This window comes from Phyllopteryx taeniolatus, chromosome 5 (assembly GCF_024500385.1).
Source record: "Phyllopteryx taeniolatus isolate TA_2022b chromosome 5, UOR_Ptae_1.2, whole genome shotgun sequence".
Taxonomy (NCBI): Eukaryota; Metazoa; Chordata; class Actinopteri; order Syngnathiformes; family Syngnathidae; genus Phyllopteryx; species Phyllopteryx taeniolatus.
Genome location: NC_084506.1, coordinates 30,746,199 through 30,771,961, shown reverse-complemented (window position 1 = coordinate 30,771,961; position 25,763 = coordinate 30,746,199). Strand labels below are relative to the sequence as shown.

Sequence of the window (25,763 nt, the reverse complement as noted above, 5' to 3'; positions counted from 1 at the left end):
TAATGGGGATTTCTCCGACGCTACGGGAAGGTATTTACAACATTGGGTAGCATTCATGAGCTCCTTCAAAAAGGGACATCTCACCGTCAGGGAATCGAACTACGGTCTCGCAGAGCTTGCAAGGTTGCATAAATTGCTGTATAATCACAACAAGGGAACTGGGTATAATCTTTCATAGATAAAAAAATATTTTGGTGGAGGGGGATTTTTTTCCCCCCTTAAGTGCTCTGTATTAATATTACTCGCTTTGGCACTGACAAAAACTTCATGAAATTCGGTTGAGAAATTAGCAAAATACAACTTGAGTTCAATGTCCATGCATTGCCTTTGATGGCAACGTCGACCTTCCCAACATGGCCGCCACATAGGCACGTCGGTTATCCAGGCTGCTATTCTGGCTACATCTGGTCTTCATATCTGTGCTGTGCGCTATACTAACGAGGAACTCAGATGATGTCTATTAAAAAGAATCAAGGTTTTTAAAAAAATATATATTTTGTATTTTTTTTAGTACGGTGACAGTTGAAATTGGCATGGAATGCATGTTTAATTGAATTATCTATGAATTTTCTAGTCATGTACACGATGTCCATATGGAATGCGTAGTGCTGCTCGCTCCATGGCAGTGAATGGACAGGAGTGGGTTAAACCAAGCCAGCCGTGCGGGGGGGGGGGGGGGTGTTTCTGTGAGTGGGTGAACTCGTTTCTCAGAACACACACTCCCACGCACGCGCGCACACAGTCACAAACGTTCTCAACTAGCAACCCGTTGGAGTTACACGCTTGTTTGAAGACACTCGACAAAACTCGGTGAATTTCTACCACCGCGGAAAGAAACCAAGTACAGTAAGTGTGCCTTCATATTGTTGATATGGTTTTAAACGTGCACTGTTTTACTGTTTGTTTGCCGCATTTTTTTTTTTTTTTTTTGTCCCAATCTAAAAATGTTGACGCTTCAAATTGGTTTGTGAAACATTTTTGGCGTTTTTCTTCTATAATCTCCTTTTAGAAACTTGAAGCTCATGTAACCCGAATCAAGGTTTATGAAAGTTCATTTAAAGTTAACGTAGGCCCACTTTTGAAGTCTCATTGAATAAACTACGTAGACATTGTGAAATGGCAATTAGGTTTTTGATGCTCCATACCTTTTTAGTTGTACATTGAAAATAGGTTACAAACCATTTAAGTTTGGCAGCAGTACGTTTACTGGGCACGATATTGTATTATATTACTATCCCTAACCACATGATACCCAGTCAACTAGCTGTATCCAATGTGTCCTACCTATTATATATATATTTTTAAAAAAATGACTTGAGAAAGATGCTTTTAACTGCTTATTGTATTTTGCAGTGGGTAGAACTGGATTGTATCGTACCGTTTTTTGGTTGTTTTTTTTTTTATTTTTTAAATGGGCCTCATTTAGTAGTATTACTGCTTTATATCACCACAAAGTATAATTAAATTATAAATCAATCAAAACACTCGTTCACACAGCTCTTGCATTGACTGCCATTAGATGCAGATTTGTGGGAGGTGAGTGTGTACTCTTGATTCAACAGGCATGTTAAATGCAAAAGAAAAAAAGGTGCCTTATTACAGAGTGGCTTGGCAAATAAGGCTAAGGTGGTTTGGGAAACAATTTGTTTTGACAATACATGTTCTACAGTACTACCCACCCATTTCCTTTGTGGCAACAGCAATTACAACACAGCAACCCATGCTGACTATTTCAGTAGGGGTTTTTTTTGTTTGTTTTCCCCCTTCTTCAGCATTTTGGCTGACCAGCAGACTCAGAGGAGCAATCTAAATCAGTATTCGTTTCGTTTTTTAAATGGTGTGAGATTGTCGTGGCAAAACCCATTCAAAATCTCAGATGCTAACTGGGAGCCCCCTCTTACTCATGATGAATCATTGTCGAGACGAAATATACCATGACATCACACACTTAAAATAACCTTCTGATGATATCACTAGAGAAGCCTTTGTCCTTACCTGTATGGTCCTGTATCATCCACATCTATCCATCCTTTTTTTAAAATTTTTATTTTATCTAGCACTCATCCTGTTTAGGGTCACAGGAAAGCTGGAATATTTCAGTTGACTTAGTTACCTGCTATGTGAACCACTGCACTACCAAATCCCCACGTCAATGAAGATAAAGAACTACATCCTGTGTTGATGTAGAGGTTAAAGCAATATTATCTGGCCATGTTAAAGGCTTTATTACCAAAGTAGTGCAGGAGGGTCATGCCAGAAGACCGATTTAACAGATGTTTAAATGAGCCAGATATTGATATCACAGCGGTGGCTGGAGGTAGGTCTAGGCCCGTTGCCTTCAGGGCTGTTTTTGATCCATGGTTGGTCCATTAGACATCTGCCACTCACACTGCCTGTAGTACAGGGCTGGGGAACAATTCAATTCTTAACACAAGCGCAGCGGAATTGTTGGGAAAAAAATCACAAATGCTCATAAAAATACATATTTTCCTCAGATGATTGTTTTTGATACTGAAATGGCCACTGAATGGACGAAAGGTCCCTTTAGAATTGAACCATGAGCCACATCTCCAGCCTTAAGTACTAGTGATGTGGTAAAAACTAACAGGTTTGTCATTTCCTTTCTGTGCTCTGCTCTCATTGTGGAAAGCTACACCGTAACCTATTTAATTTGTTGCGTTATGATACTGTACTTGAATCTACACGACCGCGGTCCATCAATTCACAAATAAAATCTTCTTTAAGGATTATATTCTTGCATGACTTATCAATTATATGGTGTTGGCTTTGTTGCGCTAGGGCTCAGCACAAAATTGTTGCCATTTGAGTCATCCGGTCCAAATGTTTTATAGCGAAATACAAGATTTGTTTCCACAACAAAGTACACATTTTCTGATGTGTTTTCTGACATATTTCACTACTGAAATTTATTAGCTGCGATTGGCTGGCGACCAGTTCAGGGTGTACCCTGCTTCTCACCCAGAGTCAGCTGGGATAGGCTCCAGCACGCCCGTGACCCTAGTGAGGATAAGCGGTATGGAAAATGGATGAAATTTATGACCAGTCAGTAAATGATCACAGCCAATGGTGCTGAAATTCAAAGCAAAACCACAAGCTTGTCAAAAATGTTGACCCATGAAGGGTTTAGTTTGGATCCTACCATAGCAGCAATTTTAGTCAAAACTTAATTGATATTGTGACAGTCAAGTAAAAATGACTTTGGCAATTATGCTATGAGGCTAACAATTTCTTCATTAAAAGAACATCAAATGATTTCCTTTTCCAGACAGTTACTATTGTCTCTCTCATTTAAAAAAGTAATGATTGGCATGCCAGGTTCTAGATTAACACATTGACAAGTCATTTGTTTTGTATTCGCTGAACCAACTATGCATTCTGCAGTAAGAATACTTGTCCTTAGTGTATCACACAAGAGACACAATCACTAAAGATTGATGACATCCCCTGATCTAAACCTCCATGGCTAGTTATATTTTGAGTGCGCCCAGTGAAGGAAAAGACCTGGCTATGGTAAATATTTACTTTGCACTTTTGGAGCACTGCCTTCATGTCCTGCTGCCATGGAGCTCCATAAAGTGTTCCTACTGTTGTATGTGGTGTTGGTCTGGCCTACAGCTGTTTCTCGAAAGGAAAATATTGCTCATTGGGAAACTACTGAGATGCAGTCGTACATGGAGACTTGTGCAGTCATGTTTATGTGGCTGTGACGCAGAGTAGCAAACTAGCTGAGAAGCAGATGTCACCGTAACATGTTCAAATGTTTTATTCTTAGGCGGCTTTGGTTCCACTTTTACAAGCTTGTACATCATCTAGTCACACTGTTTACTGTTTTGCAACAAGGAAACCCAGCTTGCATTTGCTTTTGATTACATTGGCATGCTTCTTCACCACAGTGCGCCTTCCTGATGATCTAGGCTATCTCTTGACAAAATTCTCTCTCAAGACAAAATTCTCTCTCAAAATTAGTCAGAATGATCACAAAATTTTACATCATACCACAGGCCCAGCCTTGAGCGTTGAATGTTTTTTTCGTTGCTCTTAACATGCGGTTTGACCTTCTCCAAGGCAACTGCCTTTGGACAATTGTCTCTTCTCCAGCTGTGCTTTTATGTTTCATGCTCACACTGGCTGTACAAAATTAAATGTAACCACTGCACTGTCTTCTGTCTGGCAGAATCGCAACCATGGCGAAAGGATGCGTCACCGTCATCAAGTACTTTCTATTTCTCTTCAACCTCATCTTCTTTGTAAGTAACGACCGATTCACAATCACACATTTGGTCCTGCTTGACTTAGTGTTCACTAGGGATGAAACGGTTTATCGTTACTTCTGTTTAGCATGTGTTATGCTGTGTGGAGTGTTGCCAACTTGACTTTGTCCAGTGTGCTCCACTAACGTGTATGTGTTCACTGTGATGGGTTAAATGCAGAGAACAAATTTTGTGTGCATGCATGCATGTTCATGACAATAAAAGATGATTCTTCTTCTTCTTCTAACTGACTGTATTTAGCTAGTATTCAGAGGCCCCTGAGACCTTCCAAAAAAGCAACTAGGGACATTTTCTTGGGTTATTGGAGGCTTTAGAAGACTCCTTCACAGATGTAGTCATAGCGGGAGATGTAGTCCTGGAGTAGCAGACATAGCTCACCTGGGTAAAAATGCTGAAGTTGACAAAAAAGTACCGTAATTTCTCGTGTATAATGTGCATCCTCCCGGCCTCCCCCCCCAATTTTTTTTGTCAAAAATCAATAGTGCACATTATACATGGGTATAGGGGCAAGTACACTTTCATTCCAAAATGCCACCTCCACCTAGTGGTTATAAAAAATGTGTAGCCTACACTTTCATACCAATATGACAGGGGTACGTATAACTGCATCTATGTACATTTGTGCTGATAAGTTTACATACCCTGGCAGAATATGTGAAATAAAGAATTGTACCCATCTTACAAATTCTGCTTGGGTAATCAAACATATGAGCACAACTGTGTGGAATCGGAACCGGAATCGCTCAAATTCAAACAATGCCCAACCCTAGTGATGTCAGGGTCAGATATAACAAGACTGAAAAAGGACTCTACTTCTGGACTGTTCTAATGAGGTGGTATTCCTGAAAGAAAGCTTTTGATGTGCCTCGTACGAAGTGTGCGTCGTCGTTTATCTGAGTTGACACTTTAGCGGAAGCCAGGAACTGGTGGGCTAATGATGACCGCCGGGGGCTCAATAGTCTTACTAAATGAACACCTCTTAACCAGGGCTGTAATTACTATTCATGTGTTGGGTAGGGGCTCCACATGTACTTATCTATTGTTTCTTTTCCCCCAACACTGTGACCCTCAACTGTTTAACAAGGATCATCAACAGCACATACAGGGTTTGAACCTCATGACCTCATTAGTGGTTTACCAGAGGTTTCTGGGGCTGTTGCACACAAATCCTCAGTATTCTGCTCAAGGGATCATTATGGTAGAAATGGAACATGTTGATAATGTCATTAGTGCAGATAAGCGGTACAGAAAATGGATGGATGGATAGTCTGTAATCCAGTACCATGTTTATACAATTGACAGGACTGCAGATTAGAGGTTAATGTGTCAAGTATTTTTATGTACTTGGTATGTTGTATTTATCCAGATATGTAGTACAGTGGTTCAGGATTAACAGGCAGTGAAGCATGGGACTGTGATTTACTTACAGATGCTACATTTTGGATTAACATTTACCAGATGGGAAAGTGAATCGGTAATATTACCAATACGCTGAGAGGTAGAAAGTAAATGATGATGATGAGTTTTATAACTTGTTTATCCATTAAATATATTCAGTGGGTAATGCACAATTGCTGTCTATTTCAAATTGGAGCTATTCTTTGTCACAAACTCTTATGTTCCACAGTTTCTTTTGTTTTTAAAACTATCAGCTTCTTTGCTCTCACACAACTCTGTACCTTACATCTTGGTGAATGCACAGGAGCATATGGAAACATCACAGTAAGACCTGCTGTGATAGCGGTTTTGGATTACTCGAATTTGATACACTTGGTGTTTGTAAATCCTACACAGTGGTACCTCAACATCACAGCTGGAATAAGAAGGCAATGAATCTTGTGTAGCTTATGGATCTCTTAGTCCTGTTCCCAGCCTTTTTTTTTTTTCTTTTTTGGAATTGGATTATCCCAGATGTAACTGGGTACATAACAAAAGTTGCCTCTGTTGAAGGCACAACAGCTATCTCATTTTAACTTTAGACTGTGATTGCTGACTCTTCTCTATGTACTTTCACAGGTCTTTGGGGCGTTGATCATGGGCTTTGGACTGTGGGTTCTCTTTGATAACCAGAGTTTCATTGCTGTTCTACGTAAGTGCCTTAACACACACACACATGCTCGCCTTCCAACTGCCACCTGCTGGTGTGATAATGCTCTATAAACATTCAGCACATTTGACCTTTGTCAGTTCTGCTGACAGGAGACTGCCTGCTCTGTGCAACATATTTGGACCACCTCCCAAGAGGCTTATTGCAGAGCAACCATATAGGAATGTTCACACCAGATCCCAAAAAGCGCCTAACAACTGAAACATGATGACTTCCTCAGGCCATTAAATGTCACAGTTGTTAGAAAAACACAAAACTATGGTGGCCTGGAAGTGCAAAACAATATAACAAATTGTGAAACACTTAATACATTTCAGAAAACAAATTAATAAAAGCCGAAACACTTTCACATTTCAGAAAACAAATGAACAAAAGCCGAAACACTTTTACATTCTAGAAAACACATTATCAAAAGCAGAAACAGTAGTACAAAGCACGAAACAAATTACAATTGAGACAACCTGGAAAGGGAATGTCCCATTTGACAGAAACAGACTGAACTATGGGGAAGTGTGTGTGGTTTGGCCACTGTTTCCTTGAGCGGCTCATCTGTCGGCCACTGGTTTTGACGCGATTCAAAATTATAATCATCATTGCACGGCGTCTCCACGTGCCATTTTACATTCAATCAAAATGCACGGAAGCTTTCCCCTACGGTGAAAATACATTTCCGGGTTTGCGAGCCGTGCCGCCGCGTTGCCGCGGCTCAACCCATATAAATAGTATGTAAAACATCAAATGTTGTTTTAACTCAATACTAACCTATATTCATAATGTATAATGCGCCTGTGCATGAAAAAGTGAAGTTTGTAACCAGAATGTACGTTCAAATGAATGGAGCCGCCAGATTCCTTTCAAATATCTACACTTTCCCTTTAATTCTCGCCAGCATCCTCTCTCCTTAATCTATTTTTTATGGTTTAAGAAATGTGATCAAGTACAATATATTCTATATACAGCATCAAACGCCTATACAGGCTCGCTGTTCAGGGTGTCTATATATACAATTGCTCAATATGTGGGGGTGCATCGGCAACTCTTACTTTTATGCGATGGTTCGGTCCAGTGGGGTGCGACCACGTTGCACAGTGTTCCACAGGCTTTAGGGTTAATGGAATTTATATTAACCCCGCCACACTTAACAAGTCACATACTTCTTTTACTGTCTGGAACCAGTAAGTAGAGCGTGTTCTACAGGGATACAGCAGCCAATCATAGTGCAGCGGCGCGTGTCTTGGAGCCAGTAATATTGGAGCAGGGTGTGTCCTTCCAGGAAAATGCGCTGGATTCCTAATGTTGGACATTCCTTTTCCGGGTTCTCTCAATTTTCATTTGTTTCATCTTTTGTAAAAGTTTTTCTGCTTTTGTTAATGTGTTTTATGGAATGTAAAAGTGTTTTGGCTTTTGTTCATTTGTTTTCTGAAGTGTAAAAGTGTTTCACAATTTATATTGTTTTGCACTTCCAGGCCACCGTACAAAACACAGTCCGCCGAGTGAAAAGCTCACTATTTCAAAACTTCACTTTAATTAAGTCTTATGACAGAGAATTACACCTTATTTCCATTTGGAGTTGTACCTTGAACCCACCAGCTCTCAATACAATCTCACTCCCCCACTGATGTTGTCACAGTTCTATTTCTACCCAAGGAACCAAAGCTTCCACAGAGTTGCAAACAGAAGCGTTATCAGAGCAATGATAGACAACAATGTTAGAAAGTATAATGAAACAAAATTATAGGTTTGCCTGATAGGAAACCAGGATGAAAAGTCGTCTAGTATAAATCTCGACATCTATGCTTTTGCTATATTCGTTCCAGATGTAGCTTTGCTTAGAGGACCAAAGTTTCCTTTGCTTCTAAATTATAAATTTACTGTCTACCCTTGTCATGGTTTGAAAGGTAAATATAACATTTCTTTTAAGATACTTTGTGTGTTACCTGTGTTTGCACGTTAGTCTGAATGTTCTTTACCATGTAAATAGTAATGTCGAGCATTTTGAAGCAATGCACATACCTACTGTATGTTTAAATTCATTTCCACTTGAGTCATCGATTTAAAGCATTGACAAAGACCAACCAAAATTGACCTTGTATCCTCAACAAGTCACGTTGAGTGTTGTCTTCGTCTTGTGGCTGCCCATAGAAGAAAATCGGAGTTTGCTTATCATCAGTCTAAACATCTAGCGCATTATAATATTTGTCATCCCCTCAAGAGGCAGCACTGTTATGATAATCCATCTGTTCTTCCAGTGATAGTAGTGACCCTTCTTCCCTGTTGCACCAAGGACATCCTGTTTCATATGGGGCTTGGTGACTTCTCCTACATACATTTTTCAACCCATTTGTCCTTTTGTCATAGAATACTGACCTTGCTGAAAGTATCTTGCTGCTTAAACAAACAAACAAAGTTTTGCACAGTTATGTTTATTGATTCATCGTGTTCTCTGAAGTTGCACCATTGCTGGACAATAAACAGGATCTCTTTGTCCTTGGTTTCCATTCTTTATACGCTATATAAATAGAGGCATGTCGAGCTGCTTCAAAAACACGAGGCAAAAAGACATTGGGAATGTTTTGGTGTCAAAAACCATATTTTCTTCTTCCGTCACACACAACTTTCCATAGGCAGTGTCCAGCAAAACACATTTTCCAACATCCTGAACAGAGTAAATTTAGAAATCCAGCTTCTTCGTGTAATTACAAGTATGTTCAGGTACAACCATCACTTTTTTTCCCAAGTGTATGCATGCTAAATATCTGGTTTTATTTACAGAAGGAGCCGCAATACCAAACACTCACCTACCTCTCAGCCACTTTCTCACATGCCCCAAGTTCATTAAAACCACCCAAACTATTTTAGAAGAGACTTGCCTGGGAGTGAGGCACAATGCATTATGGAACAGTGTAGCATAGAGGCCAACAGCTGCTGACTTGAACCATTTCCATGTTTCTAGTCTTCTTTACAGCAGGAAGTCTGTGAAATATATTTCACCCTGAATATTAGCAACACCTGGCAAGAGGGCCTTGGAGGAAACACACAACTGGAACTTTACAAGGATTTTTAAAATTATTATTATTATTTTTTTTTTTTTAGGCGGCAAGGTGGTCGACTGGTTAGAGTGTCTGCCTCACAGTTCTGAGGAGCGGGGTTCAATCCCCGGCCCCGCCTGTGCGGAGTTTGCATGTTCTCACCGTGCCTGCGTGACACAACAATAAGGAAGAGACTGCAAAAATGGCATCATCCATGGCAGCGTTCCAAGGCGAAAACCACTGATGAGGCTCGTCTTCATTTTGCAAAAAACAAAACAAAAAAAAACCTGAAGGATTCCCAAGACTTTTGGGAGTATATTATGTGGCCTGACGAGATGAAAGTTGACATTTTTGGAAGGTGTGTGTCCCATTACATCTGTCGTAAATGTAGCACAGCATTTTAGAACAAAAACATCGTACTACTAGTCAAAACATGGTGGTGGTGGTGTGATGGTCTTGGGCTGGTTTGCTCCTTCTGGAGCTCCACAATTTGCTGTGATTGATGGAACCATAAATTCTGCTCTTTAACAGAAAATCCTGAAGCAGAATGTTTAGCTTTTCAGTTTTGTGACTTCAAGCTGAAGCGCACTTGGGTTCTGCAGCAGGATAGCGATCCATAGCACACCAGCAAGTCAACTTTTGAATGGCTTTAAAAAACAAAATGAAGGTTTTGGAGTGGCCTAGTCAAACTCCTGACTTGAATCCGATTGAAATGCAGTGGCTTGACATAAAAAATGCCGCTCATCCACGAAAACCCTCAATTTTTGCTGAATTCAAACAATTCTGCAAAGAAGAGATGTGAAAGACTCATTGCCAGTTATAGAAAATGCTTTATTTCAGTTGTCGCTGCTGAGGATGGCCCAACCAGTTTTTATATTTAGGGGGCCATTACTTTTTCACATAGGGCCAAGTAACTTTGAATAGTTTTTTTCCTTAATAAAGGAAATCACCATTTAAAAACAGCATTTTAAGTTCACTTCAGTTATATTTTTTGGATATCTACTTTTGTTTGATATTAAACAGTGGGGAAGCTATGCAAAAATATAAGAATTTGAGAAGGGGGCCAACACTTTTTCATGGCACTGTCGGATGCCAAGAAGCAACAAAGCGTAGCTGTGGATAAGCTACTAGAGCTGCCAGGCTCTTGTCAACGATGTGGAGTCAATTATCTGATTCTGGCTAGTTTGTTCCAGCCTGGAAATATTCCACGGCTGTTTGTTTTTGAGTTTTAAACCCAGATAACACAGTTTGTCTCCTCTGCAACCGTCCAGTTTTCCATTTCAGTCACCCACCGGTCCAAAGAGGGCAATCACTTCATCTCACCGCACATTTTTTCTTGGTTCAGCACTCTGCTGGCTGTTCATGTTAGAAAAACGTTTTTGGGGGGATAAGTATTAAACTGTTTGCGCTAAGAAGCATTTTTTTGTTCAGTGTGACTTGGTACCGTATTTTCACGACCATAGGGCGCACCGCCACGGTAGTCCTTGCCCGGATGGATAGATGGCGCCGTTTCATAAAACGAAAGCACCAAGACGGACCTCCTTGCAAATATTCAATTTTCATTTTTTCTGCAAGCGTTATTGCCCTCAGTCGAATGGTGACTGTAGAGACGCTTCTCCCGGCTGTTCTTTGCCCATTAATCCATTGCTCGAGTTGGACTTCCAACTCGGGCCACCTCGCCTTGTTTCCATGGAAACTCAGCTTCGTCTTCTTGACTTGGCGAAGCTCGTTTTCCTGCTTCATCCACTTGCGAACCATGGATTCGTTGATCTTGAATTCTCTCGCGGCTGCTCGATTCCCATGTTCCTCCGCGTAACTGACAGCTTGCATTTTAAACTGTCTTCTGTATAAGCAGCGTGTCGGCAGGAAATGCTCCCAGTCAGTCAAGCGGCGCGCTCATCACACAGCATTTATAGATTTTGGAACTCGGTGCACACATAAGGCGAGCCGCATTATAAGGCGGCCCGTCCATTTTGGAGAAAATTTAAGACTTTTAAGTGCACCTTATGGTTGTGAAAATACGGTATATCAAATTGCGTTGCATGATGTGAGTAAGGACTCCATCTGAGCTGAAACCTTTTAAGCTTTTTCAGTTGTTAGAGCAGAAAAAGAAGAGCAAAATTTGGGTCGTAGCTGCATACAGTTTATAGTTTCCCCACTTTAAATATTTAAGATCCTCAAACAAATGTAGATATCAGACAGATGTAACCCAAGTGAACTTAAAATGCTGTTTTTAAATGATTTCATTTATTCAGGAAATAAAACTATTTGAAGTTACCTGCCCCTGTGTGAAAAAGTAAAGTAAGTAAAGCCCTCTAAACCTAATAACTCGGGCCAGCAGCAATAACTGAAATCAAGTGTGTTCTAGAACTGTCAATGAGTTTTTCACATCTCCATTCCTTGCAGAATTGTTTGAATTTGGCAGAAATGGACGGTTTTCGAGCAATTTCATGCCACCCCATTTCAATCGGATTCAAGTCCGGACTTTGACTAGGCCACTCCAAAACCTACATTTTGTTTTTTTAAGCCATTCAAACGTTGACTTGCCAGTGTGTTTTGGATTGTTATCCTGCTGCAGTGCGCTTCAGTTTGATGTCACCAACTAATGGCTGAACATTCTCTTTCAGGATTTTCTGTTAAAGAGCAGAATTCCTGGTTCCAGGTACCGAATATTAAAGCAGCCCAAGACCATCACTCTACCACCGCTATGTTTTACTGGTGGTATGATGTTTTTTTTCTTCCTCTGAAATGCTGTGCTACATTTATGCCAGATGTAACGAGACATACACCTTCCAAAAAGCTTAACTAATCATCTCGTCAGTCCATGTAATATTCTCCCAAAGGTCTCGGGAATCATTTTTTAAATTTATTTTTATTTATTTTTTTTGCAAAAATAAGACCTGCCTTTATGTGCTTTTTGTTCAAGTGGTTTTTGCCTTGGAACACTGCCATGGGTGCCATTTTTGCCCAGTCTCTTCCTTATTGTTGTGTCATGAACACTGACCTTAACTGAGGCAAGGGAGGCCTGCAGTTCTTTAGAAGTTGTCCTGAGATCCTTTGTGGCCTCCTGGATGAGTCATTGCTGTTCTGTTGGGGTAATCTTTGTAGGCAAGCCACTCCTGGGAAGGTTCACTAGTGTTCCATAATTTCTCCATGTGAGGATAATGGCTCTCCTGATCGTTCGCTGGCATCCTGAAGCTTAGAGATGAGTTTGTAAACTTTTCCACACCGATAGATGTCCAATTTCTTTATTTCTCGACTGTTCTGGAATTTCTTTGGATCGTGTCATTTTGGTGCAGCTTTTTGAGATCTTTTGTCAGACTTGATTTTGTCGGGACAGGTTCTGTTTAAGTGATTTCTTAATTGAACATGTCTGGAGACAATCAATCATGCTTTGGTGTGATTAGTGAAAATTAACCAAAATTTGTGATTAGCCCACAGTTCATGATTTAACAAGGGGGTCATTACCTTTTCACATAGGGCCTGGTAACTTTGACTATTCTTTTTCCTTAATTAATGAAATCATTTAAAACAGCATTCTATGTTCACTTGAGTTATATTTGTATATTATTTACAGTTGATGATCTTAAAGTGGGGAAACAATGCAAAAATATAAGAATTTGGGAAGGGGGTGCCAATACTTTTTTACGGCACTGTATCTCCCAAAAACTTGTGTGTGCTGTTTGAGTGCTGACTAAGTGATTAAAAGGTAACGAGGTGTTCTTGTTTTTTTCCCCCCCTCGACTTGTATATTCATGTTTTTTTTCTCTCCCTTCTATAGAAGAATCGTCCGACACGGTGAAAGTGGCTTCCTACATCCTCATCGGAGTGGGTTCCTTATCAATGGCCATGGGCTTCTTTGGCTGCATTGGAGCCATCTACGAAATTCGTTGTCTCCTTGGTCTGGTGAGCATTTGCATTTACTTGGAGCTCAGACACTAATGGGTACTGTTGGGAAGTACCGTGTTTTCCGGACTGTAAGGCGCACTTAAAAGCCTTTAATTTTCTCAAAAATCGACAGTGCGCCTTTTAATCCGGTGCACCTTATGTGTGCACTGCATTCCAAAATCTGTAAAAATGTTGTTGTGCGATTTTGGTAAGCGCTCTGCTTGATTGACTGTCGGACCATTTCCTGCCGACATAGCGACGTAATACGTAGCCTACGTACGCTGGCAGTGATAAACCAATTAGAGAACATTACGTAGAGTACGTACGTTTACCTCCGCCATGCCTCCGGTAGGTATACTGCAAAACATTTGTTTGGCTAAGGACCCCCGAAAATGGCATCAGCGAAGAGACATGCTTACGAGGCACAATTCAAAGAGAGACGGCGAACACAGCTTTACTAAGACTGGGAGGCAGCGCCAGGCGAGTTACGCCACCATATGCGAATGGATTGCGGATGCCTGGGCTAATGTATCTGCTTTGACTGTTGTACGAGCTTTCGCGAAAGCCGGAATCATTGCTGAACAGTCAGCCGGCAACGAGACTGACCCGACGAGTACGAGAGGGAACCCGGCATGTTTGATGGCGAAATTGCCCAGCTGTTCAATTCAGAAACAGAAGATGATGGATTTGTGACAAAAGATTGATCAGAAACTAATGTGAGTGTATTTTTAAATGCGTAGTAGAATAAAGTTCAACCAAACTCCCTATTTTGCTTCCGTTACCTTGTTTTAGCATGTATGTATGGCTTAAGTACAGAAATAGACCCCGTAATTGAGACTGCGCCTTACAATCCGGTGCCCCTTATGGTGCGGAAAATACGGAAACTAATTACATCACTTGATTATGTAATTAAATTACATACTTAATGTAATTGCAATCCATTACAGTACTGAGAAAAAAATGTAATTAAATAACAGTTGCTTTTGCAACTTTCCATGATTACAATTTTTTTGAAAAATAGCTACAAAAGCTCAGATTTTTTAATTTTTCATATCACTTCCTTCTAAAGCCGACACTTTTGATTGGGTCTCTCTGTGTCATTCTGCCGCTGTCTCAAATGTGACATACAGTATTTTTCCAAATATGACTTCGAAGTGCCACCTTGCGGTGAAATCCATTAGTTTAGTTTGTGTTTGACAAGGTTACACTCATATTGGTACATTTTTGATACATCAAAGACCATTGACTTTTGAACAGTTTTATCTTATAATTTGCGACTTTCTTTATGGAACATTCACTTATCTGGGTTTTCATACAGTGCCGTGAAAAGAGTATTTGCCCCCCCTTCTCAAATTCTTCTATTTTTACATAGTTTTCCCACTTTCATGTTTAAGATCATCAAACAAATGTAAATATCAGATAAATATAACCAAAATGAACTTAATATGCTGTTTTTAAATGATGATTTCATTTATTACAATTTAAAGTTACCTGGTCCTTTGTGGAAAAAGTAATGGCCCCCTAAACCTAATAACTGGTTGGGCTATCCTCAGCAGGGTTTTCAAGCATTAACGGCCTGATGTAAATGATTTTATTTCTAGACTGTTTTGGAATTTTTTGGATGGTGTCATTTTGTTGCAGCTTTTTTTAGATCTGTTGTCCCACTTATCATTGTCGTGACAGATTCTGTTTAAGGGATTTCTTGATTGAACAGATCTAGAAGTAATCAGGCTTGGGTGTGACCAGTGAAAATTAACCAAAACTTGTGATTAGCCACAATTAAGTCATTATTTAACAAGGGCGGTATTTACTTTTTCACACAGGACCAGGTAGCTGAATAGTTTTCTTTCTTTAATAAATGAAATCACCATTTTAAAACAACATTTAAGTTCACTTGGGTTATATTTGTCTGATATTTACATTTGTTTGATCATCTTAAAAATTAAAGTGGGGAAACTATGCAAAAATGTAAGAATTTGAGAAAGGGGCCAATACTTTTTCATAGCACTGTATAAGGCGATATTTAAAAAATTGTGCACATTTGTCCTTGGGTCAACATGATAGGGAATGGTGATTCTCCACACGCTGTACACATAATGCAACAAATACATTTCATTATGTATTAAATGTTTTTGTAATCAGTTAATTATTTGTGTAAAGAACATGGAAAATTGCAAAATATTGGTCTAGTTTTAATCCACCTTTTTTAGAGGAAACCTGCAATAGTCCTGTTGACGCATTATTCAAAATTAAAAGTGTAAAGTGTCAAAATGTATTCAAATGATTATTTATACTACTTTGAGAAAGTAATTGAAAGTGAATAATGCGAAACCACTTAATTCGAGCCATGAAACTGTCACACATAACTGTACAGTTCCCACTAAGTTCTGATTGACTAGCAGCAGGGAAACATCCTTGTTTGGATATCCTTTAAAATGACATTAAAACACAATCCTTAAAGGTTTGCCATGGATGCTGTGAAATTGGGCCAAAATGGGAATGCAGTACGTGGCTGCGACCGGTAGAGGTGCTGTTCATTCTCTCTGATCTAGTTTCTAGTGTCAAAAAGATAAGGTATAAATCCACGCAGACCTCCACTATGGAAAGCCTTCTATTATTCTACTCAACTATACAAAACTCTTTAGTTTAGAATATTCAGAGAGCGATTCTGCCAACCCATTCAAAGTCAGAATCAGAATCATCTTTATTTTCCAAATATGTCCAAAAAACACAGGAATTTGTCTCTGGTAATTGGAGCCGCTCTAGTACGACAACAGACAGAGAACACTTTTGAGACATTAAGACATTGAGAAAAGCAGTCACTGGGTAATAAAGGGTTGCTAGTTATCTGGTAATGCCGGTAGTAATGTTAAAAAAAACAACAACAACAACTAAGCAACAACAGCAAATAGTTGATGTAATGCTAACTCTCCTATTTGCATGTTATTTTTGGTTTCTTACACCAACCTCAAATGTGAAACTCATGTAATGTCTTAACGCGTGACCGCAGCTTAGTCATGATCACACGGCAAACAAAATAGTTTTTGTTGTATGACAAAGCCAATGGTGGTCTGGTGGCAGGGTGAAAGTGATCTCCATGAGCATCCATGGTCAGCCTGAGCAAGTCATGTTAGTCATCTGAACTTCCCGTAATTCCCTTGCATTTCTGTCCGAGACCGAAATAGAAGAACGCCTTAACCCTTGCTCCCTATCCCCAAATTGACCACAGTAGTTAATCATCCCCACAGTGGTGTTCTCTACTGTTATTTCAAGCTATTGTTAGAATCGAAGCTGCACATTTCCTTGCAAGAAGCATGCCTGTAATTGCACCTGCTTCAGAAGAAGAAGAAGAAGAATCATCTTTTATTGTCATGAACATGCATGCATGCATGCATGCATGCACACGAAATTTGTTCTCTGCATTTAACCCATCACAGTGAACACATACACATTAGTGGAACACACTGGAGCAGGGGGCAGCTGAAGCGCCCGGGGAGCATTTCGGGGTATCAGTGTCTTGCTCAAGGACAACACAGCCGTGAGTCCGGGGGATGTTGGCGGATGGTCCAGTCGGGGTTTTGAACCTAGGTCCCGCACGGTGGCAGGCGATGATCTTAACCATTGGGCCACGGCTGGTTAAGGCCACATGACAAATTGCTGCTGACATTAAAGCAAATAGCATCTCTACTAAGTGTGGTCGGGGGGGTTTGCAGCTTGTGTTGACTGACGGAGGGGTGGGGGTGGGGGTGGGGATAAAAGCCAGTAAGATGGTAATGTATGATAGGATTGTGTATGTGGCCTCTTCTGTTGAGGGTTAATTGTAGATCTGCTGTGACCTACTTCTCCCAGTGACAGTGACCAGCTGCCACAGGACCTCCCAAAAATCACACAAATGTACCAGACCTGAGACATAATGTCTAAAACAGCATTGTGAAGATTAACAAGAATGTATGACAGTGTGTTTAAACCTCATTGGTTTTCTTGATTGTAATTTTACTTGTGCGCTGCCAGGCTGCTGAAGAGTTCTTGTTTGAACGTTGTTCTCATTCTGTTCATCCCCAACAGTACTTCACCTGCCTTCTGCTCATCCTTATCGCCCAAGTGACTGCTGGAGTTCTCATCTACTTCCAAAGAGATCGGGTGAGACACTCTGTTCTGTGTTCTTTTACCGTCTTTTTTTTAACCTACTTAGAATTATGCCCACCACCTTTCCTCACATTGATGCAGATGTGGCCTGCCGGGTGTTTTTGCTTCCTCATGTCACAGCTGTGAGCATAAACCTCCTGCTTCCTGTGGTGAAACCTGTTTCATAGCTCAACAAGTGGAAAGTCACAGGCTGTTTTTTTTTTTTTTTTTGACTAATGTGACATTGGAGGCTTTTAGTAGGCCAGATGATGTGGGTAGTGAAGTGGTATAAAATACTGCAGTGTTTTATCATCACACCTTCACCCAACTTTTTGTTTTCTGTTAGATGGTAATGTTAAATATATCCATGTCAAGTATTTATAAATTGCCTAATCTGATACAATGTCTGACGTTGCCCTGTGAGAACAATAATGACCGAGTCTTTGAGAGCACAGTGCCCCCTGCAGGGGAGAGCTTCCACACAATGGCTTGCTTGGAACGTTTTTGTTGTGCCATTTAAATGAGTGAATGAACGTGAGATCAGATCAGAGTGTAATAGAAATTATTATTGTTATTATTATTGTTATTCAGCACGGCATCAAAAAGCATGAGTGTTGTAATGAAATAAAAATGTATCAAACTGGCCCTTAAAATGTGAGCGACCTGCAAGCAAAACTGTCAAAGCAAAAGAGGCAATTGCCCAAAAATAGATGAAGTGCGACATAATTTCATTGGCTAAACTGTTTGACCAGAAGCAGCATTAACCAGATTAACCACCTAGCCACCCGTGAATTACACCTGTGACAAAAAAAAATTAATATCGAGGGAAAGCCCATTTATTTCAATAATTAGTTTCAAAAAGTGAAACTTGTATGTTATATTAATTCACCACACCCAAAGTGAAATTTTTCAATTTTGATGATTATGGCAGAAAGACGGGGGGGAAAAAACGATTTCACAAAATTAGAATATCATGACAAAGTTCAACATTGTAGGCTCCCTGTGTCCCAATCTTGTCAGCTAATTAACGCCGAACACCAGAGTTTTTCCTCAGCCTTTAAATGGTATCAGTCTGGCTAAGTAGGCTACAGAATCATGGGGAAGACTGCTGACTTGACGGTTGTGCAGAAATCCATCATTGACACCCTCCATAAGGAAAAAAAGGTCTCAAAAAGAAATTGCAAAAGAAGCTAGATGTTCAGAGCGCTGGATCAAAGTACATTAACAGAGTGTTAAGAGGAAGGGGAATATGTGGCCAGAAAAGGTGCACAAATGACAAGGATGACCGCAAGGATTGTCTTTTATCAAGTCCACAGTCAACGCAGCTGTCTACCAAGAAGTTTTAGAGCACTTCATGCTTCCCGCTGCCGACAAGCTTTTTTGGGACAATGATTTTATTTTCCAGCAGGATTTGGCACCTGCCAACAAAGCCAAAACTACCAACAGCTGATTTAATAGCCATGGAATAACAGTACTTGATTGAACTCCATTGATTATTGGGTATTGTCAAGAGGAAGATGAGGGAACAGAAACCCCTGAAATGCAGATGATCTGAAGGCCAATATCAAAGCAACTTGGGCAACAATAACACCTGAACTGTGCCAAAGGCTGATCCCCTCCATGCTCCGTCGCCTTGATGTTGTAATTCATGCCCAAAAAAAAAGAGGCCCAACAAAGTAATGTATTACCTTAATACACTTTTCAGAAGGCCAACATTTCTGTGTTTAAGATCATTTTTTGTTGGTCACATGAAATACTATGATGAAATGCTATATATTTTGTGAAATACTGGATTTAAAAAAATAGTTTTTGTCTTTCTGCCATAATCATCAAAATTGAAACAAAGTCTTGAACTATTTAACTTTGTGTGTGGTGAACTAATAACAACATGCAAGTTTAACTTTTTGAAACAAAATATTGAAATAAATTGACTTTCCCTCGATATTCAAATTTTTTGGCACATACCTGTATAATAACCAGCCATTAATCATAGCGTGTTTGCACAGTGTGCGGAGGGTGTGTTGTATTTGAACACTCCCTAGCCAATTGAGAGCTTTCATTCTCTGTACATGGCTGCGGACTCTGCTGCTGCTCTCCAGCATGTGGGTGTCTGCGTCCCCATGAGCCTGGCTGCGCTCCTCGTGTTTAAGGCTCAACCACAGGGCCAGGGCGGTGCCCCTTTTCCCAGAACAGCGTGAGGTTGTATCTCCAAAAGAGCTCTGAAGGCTGCAACGCTGCCACAGCTCTGTGATCTTGCACACAGACGCTCGGGCTGCGTTTATGCAGCTTTTCATCTCAGCGTGGCACCTGACAGGCCCAGAACACCGGAGGCTTGGCCTAGTGAAACATTTAGCGCAGATGTTTACATAAGACATGGGCGTGTTGTGTCTTTTCCATGCAGAAGGGATTATATGTGGACATGTTGACACACACTTACATACTCTTCTTAAAAATGATTATTGTGCTGCAAATGTTAATGAATGTGCTTAATTGCTTTACTAGCTGAAACATGAAATGTCCAACATCATAAAAGGCATGATCGTCCACTACACCGGCCAGAACAAAACCACAGAGCACACTTGGGACTACATCCAGAGGACGGTGAGTAGATGACACATTACAAAATTGAACAGTTTGTGTTAAGTTTGCAAACAGTTTTTAAGTTCCTACTCATTTCATACGCCATTCCTAGTCATTCCAACATGTTTCATATGTTCCATGTCACATAATAAATATATCAGGCATCTCGTTTGATTTGCGTCTCACGTCTGAGACGCACAAAATTTAGCAGGGACGCATGAAGTATATTCATTCTGCGCTCGTAGACTCATGGTTTAAGACCCGTGCGTGCGTGTGCGCGCGTGTGTGAAGAGCTTCCACATACAGCAGATCAAAAGTATGACTCCTTGGTGCTAGCCAGTCAGGGACGGGTTATCATTCCGTACAATGGACATGGGAGTTACTTCTGGAGTCAATAAATTTTCATTGTGCTAACTAACACCCGCCGCAACTCACGACAAAGCAATATGTGCCAAATGTTTAGTATTTAAGTGCAGTTTTTGCAAACAGAGCCCGAGTCTGGTTTATTTATATTTGTTATTTATCGAAGATATTTTATGTATTCTACATTTATAATGCCAACATTCAGTGCTCTTTAGAATTGAAAGTTAATTGTTGTTAAAAAGGATGTACTCGAATTATTATCCTCCATAATATCATTATATCAGTGGCATAAAAACGAAGAAACATCGATACTATCGTTTTTCGTGATAGTCTTTGGGAAAATATATCATCCTAAAAATGTGATATTGTGGCAGGCTGAAACATAATATATTGAGAGAGAGAGAGTAAACGCAATGGATAACAAAAACATATTGTACAAATGCAAATCTGCAGTATAGCAGGACCATGAAGCAACAACCGTCCTATAGCGGAGGATTACTGTATCTGTATGCTGTTGATGATGACTGCCGGATAGTGGACCAGCATTTCCTCAAAGTCGCCTGGGCTTACCAAACTCCTCCCACGGCCGAGTTTTTGCCTCAGAAATTTTGAATGTCAAGTTGCAATGCGAACCTGCTAATTTCTTCAAGCCCGGATTATGTTTGCGGCATTTAAAATTTTGGAAAATAGCACTTGAAAACCAGAGTGAAATGAGATGTATTTTTGTCTTGCTTCGGGAAATAGTCAGCTTCCCGCTCAGCTCTAACGTCTCCCCTCTTGTCGCAGATGAAGTGCTGTGGGTGGACAGGTCCTGGCAACTGGTCTGACAACATGCTCATCAAGAACAGCTCCCAGTACCTCTATTCGTGTTCCTGTCGCAATGAGTCCTTGCCTGGCACTGACATCAAGGTCGAGGGCCTGTGTGAGCACCTGTCCTCAGAACTTCCCATCTACGAAACGGTACAGCCTCTTACTACAATGTTTTTTCAATGGTTTCTTGCTCTTTGTAAAGACTTCATCTTGCTGAGTCTCCGGATCTTTTCAGCTTTTTCCATGTTGCTGCTTTGCGCTTGCCAATGTTTGGCTTCAGTTTTCATTGGCCCATTCGCCATCCTGTACATCCGCTATGACTAGCTGTTGTTCTCCTTTCACGCTCAGTGTCTTCATGTTACACCATAACGTAGGGCTGTACAGTAGATTTTTTTTCCCCACCTCCCCGCTGATATGCGCCACTCTTAATTTGGTGCCATTCACAACTCGTTACAGCGAAATGTGTGTCTGCTTTTAATCACTAGTCATTCTGAACGCTCATTTTAGTTAGTTTTGTGGTCATCACATGAGCACAAGGCATTGTACGACATGGATGATGTTAGGAAATGTGTGCTGTGCTATTAACTGGTCTGTGTGTTGCAGAAATTCCTTTGTCCCCTGTTCTCCGCTCAGTTAAGCCGTATTATTCTTCCCCTCAGCAACTGGGTCCAAAGTCAATAGTTGTTTTGAAAAGGGTTCTGCTCATGTCCGGGTGGGATTACATTCATCTCTCCTGTGTGTTCGCACATTTTTTTCCCCCAACGCTAACAAATTCTTTTTGTCCTCTGCTTCTTCTCTACTTGTCTCCTTAAGGGGTGCATGACCAATGTGGAGAAATGGCTACTGGAGAACTGTGGAGTTATTCTGGGAATGTGTGTCGGAGTGGCAGTCGTGGAGGTATCTGTTTTCTCCTCATTTTAGGGCTGAAACAAATAGTACATTATTCCACCTCTCCTGCATCCTACCTGGGGGGCTTGATGTGTTGTGCTGGAACCACACCACACCATCTCATCTAAATTGATCTGAACCGCAGCATAACAATTCAGCCTTCTCGGCATCTGTTGACACCACCTGTACAGCCTCGCACTCACATTCGCCTCGAATACATTTTCAAATGTTTTTTAATCGCAGGAAGTGTGGCTCTTGTTGCCCATTTTCCACAGTGGAGGTATGTTAGGAGGGCCATAGAGTATGAGGGATACCTGCAAAATGGGCAATGCGTGAGAAAGAATGTGCACTTGTTTGGATAATTCATCAGATAATGCAAGAAGTAAAGTTGTTAGCTGAATCAGATTGGTTAGCAGATTTCTATTTTTTTTGTTTTTATACTACATTTAGCTGATTTTGTATTATGTACTACATCCCCCTGTACTGCGAAGTAGAGCATTTACAGCTCTTTCAGAAGAATACAATTCAATAAAAACAATACAATACAATATGCGATATAGCGGTGTATCCACGAAGACAAATGGATTTCCGCGAGAACCTGGGGCCTGTCTGAGCCACGATAAAACGTACATTGGACTCCCGTTATCGTAGGGGACAGGGACAGAGTCCGACCAAGAATAATAGGTGTTCCCCTAACAGTGATTATAATTGCCAATATTAACAGTTTAAAAATACAACAAACTATGTAATCCTAGGATGCTTTAATGGCATTTTAAATGCTTACAAATATCTTCAAACGTTGCTATACCCTTAAAAATACAGTACAGTAAACGGCTTACAGCTAAGCACACACATACACAATGTACTGTACCTGTACGTGCACATCAACAATTTTGATGATGCCGTGAAAAGTAAAAATGCAGTGCAGTGTAAGGCAACGAGCATTTGACCGCACAATAAAGCACAGGAGTTAAACATCGATTGTGCCAACACTCCTGGGGCGGCCTGTGCTGGTGAGAAAGTCCGCTGCGTCCTATGCTGTAGCCACAACATGAACTGGCGCTCGTAGATGTCTCAGCGATCTTCCACTGAGCTGTTTTTACGCATTCCACTGGTTTTGGTGCTGTGTTTAGTCCTAGTTTGCCAGTCTTACACTGCTTCTGTTAGATTGGTGATTGGATGAGCAAGTCGGGGTGGGAGTGGACCGTGTATGTAGGCGTAACTTCCACCGACACACAACAACTTTGTCACAGAAGTTTGAGCAAACAACTAGTTAGATGTTTATGGCCAACAGTTAAGCGTTTGTCGTCTCAGTGAAAGAGATGCAATACAACTACTATCATACTGTACACAATATTTTGACACAAAAAGAAACAAATATAATTTTCTGATTTTTTAAAATTTTATTTATTTATTTTTTTTTGGGGCCACAATCCAAACAATTGTGAATAACAGGGTAAAATAGGTTTGCGAAAGCGGAACCGTGAATATGCGAGGGCCGTTGTACAATAAATGTTACAGTAAGATAAAAGGGTCTGAGTCATAGGAATGTTACAATAGGAAGAAAAAATTGTCTTTCATTGCTATGGCAACGGCGGCACGGTGACCGACTGGTTAGAGCGTCAGCCTCACAGTTCTGAGGACCCGGGTTCAATCCCCGACCCCGCCTGTGTGGAGTTTGCATGTTCTCGCCGTGCCTGCGTGGGTTTTCTCCAGGCACTCCGGTTTCCTCCCACATCCCAAAAACATGCATTAATTGGAGACTCTAAATTGCCCGTTGGCATGACTGTGAGTGCGAATGGTTGTTTGTTCCTATGTGCCCTGCGATTGGCTGGAAACCAGTTCAGGGTGTACCCCGCCTCCTGCCCGATGACAGCTGGGATAGGCTCCAGCACGCCCGCGACCCTAGTGAGGAGAAGCGGCTCAGAAAATGGATGGATGGATGGATGCCATGGCAACATCAAATCACCAACTTCATTGGTCGATGATATTGCGTCAATGCTAACGTCACTGTTATATAAATTAGGTCTAGGGCTTGTGTAAACTTAGCCACACACTAAAATGATCAGAACATGTTTATTAGAAGACATGACGATGGCTCTTTTATTTTATTTATTTATTTTCAAGCTCTAAACAAATGAATCGGAGTTAGACTTGGCAGTGATGTCAAAAAGTAAATGACATTTTGTAACTGAAGAGGGGGGAGACCTTTAGTATAAAACACAAGCAAAACAAAACAAAAACCCCGCTGCTGCCGGAATGATCCACGCTGTCATACTGGGTGGGACTTGGAGGAGTGTGGAACATTACATTTCAACCCACTTCACTAAATTGTTACTGTTTCTGCCCCCCGCCCCTCCCCTCCCCCCCCACCCCACACACAGCTGCTTGGGATGATCCTGTCCATGTGTCTGTGTAAGAGTGTCGTCCAGGAGGACTACACCAAAGTACCCAAGTACTGATGTACAACTCACACATTCATGCACGTGTACGTGGATTGACTCCTTCCCCATCTCACATTCTTATGGGCGCACAAACACACGCACAAACACACACACACACACACACACACACAGATGAAGGCAGCTGTCTGCTGCCTTTATTGCTGTGCAGATTTCTCACACCCGCAAACACGATAGTGACGCACTTGTTGGCTCTAGTTCACAAGTTATTGTTGTCTTATTATAAATATTATGTTTAAAGGAGACTTTGTGAGAGCTTTTTTTTTGTGTGTGGGAGGGGGGGGGGGGATACAAACGCTAAGGTAAGGGTATGATTTTTGTATTTTCTTTGGTGTTTACTTCCGCTGACTTCAATGAAGCGCTTAACAGAATAGAAAAGAGAGAGAGCACTTTAGTCAGATTTGATGCAGCCGAGACTTCTCCTCACCTCGGGGCATTGAGACAAGTGGGAGATGAGAAGGTATGAATGGGCGCGTGTGAAATAATCCTGCTCTGTGATCCTGCAATTGTTATTTCCACTGACACCGGGTGGACGAGAAAAACCTCGGGCAGGGCCGCTGTGGCGGAGGTTTTTGCATCCGTTGCCAATTCCTCGTAGTCCCGCGCCACTCCAGTTTACTCCCAACATCCTCCACCACCCTCGTACATGCTTGGCATCACAGAATCAGCCTTTGTCTTGAGTGTGTCTGTCTGGGTGCCATTCGCTGTATTATGGGTTTGCTGAAAGAGGAAGAGGCTTGATATGCCTTTTTCATGGAAGAATTGACACCCATTAACACATTTAAAAGGGTCATTTTTAGCACAGTTAGTGAACTGACAATCGACTCTATAGACTCTGACCTTCCCCTGCTTTCTAAGATACATATATTTTTTTTTTTCCTCAGGTAGAAATGTCCAACTTGTCTTTGTATTAACACGTACATGGACTCTTTTGTCAACTTTTTTTTTTTTGTTCATTTCAGACAAGTATTGTGATCTTCTAAATGTTGCTGTTCTTTGCGTTTATCCATTTCAAATATGTTATTGTTTCTTCTGCCAAATTGTAACATTAATTTAACTTAAGATGAAGGCTTTTCACTGTTTTGAATCCTTTTTTTAACGCTTTGAAAGTAAAACAGCAGTTCAGAAATTGTACGTGGAGTTTTATGCCATATTTGAAAAAACAATTTTGTATTTTTGTTACCATGGAAAACTAGAATTAAACGTGAATCCACGACTA

At 40.8% G+C, this 25,763-nt stretch overlaps 1 protein-coding gene across 1 annotated transcript; it reads left to right on the top strand.

Moving 5' to 3' along the window:
* Positions 1 to 688: 688 nt before the first annotated feature.
* On the top strand, positions 689 to 25,763 carry cd82b (CD82 molecule b). Its single transcript, XM_061774835.1, has 9 exons — positions 689 to 846; positions 4,196 to 4,268; positions 6,309 to 6,381; positions 13,210 to 13,334; positions 17,382 to 17,456; positions 19,944 to 20,042; positions 21,171 to 21,344; positions 22,008 to 22,091; positions 24,467 to 25,763. The coding sequence occupies exons 2-9, from the start codon at positions 4,206 to 4,208 to the stop codon at positions 24,542 to 24,544; spliced, it is 771 nt and encodes a 256-aa protein (XP_061630819.1). The 5' UTR covers positions 689 to 846; positions 4,196 to 4,205; the 3' UTR covers positions 24,545 to 25,763.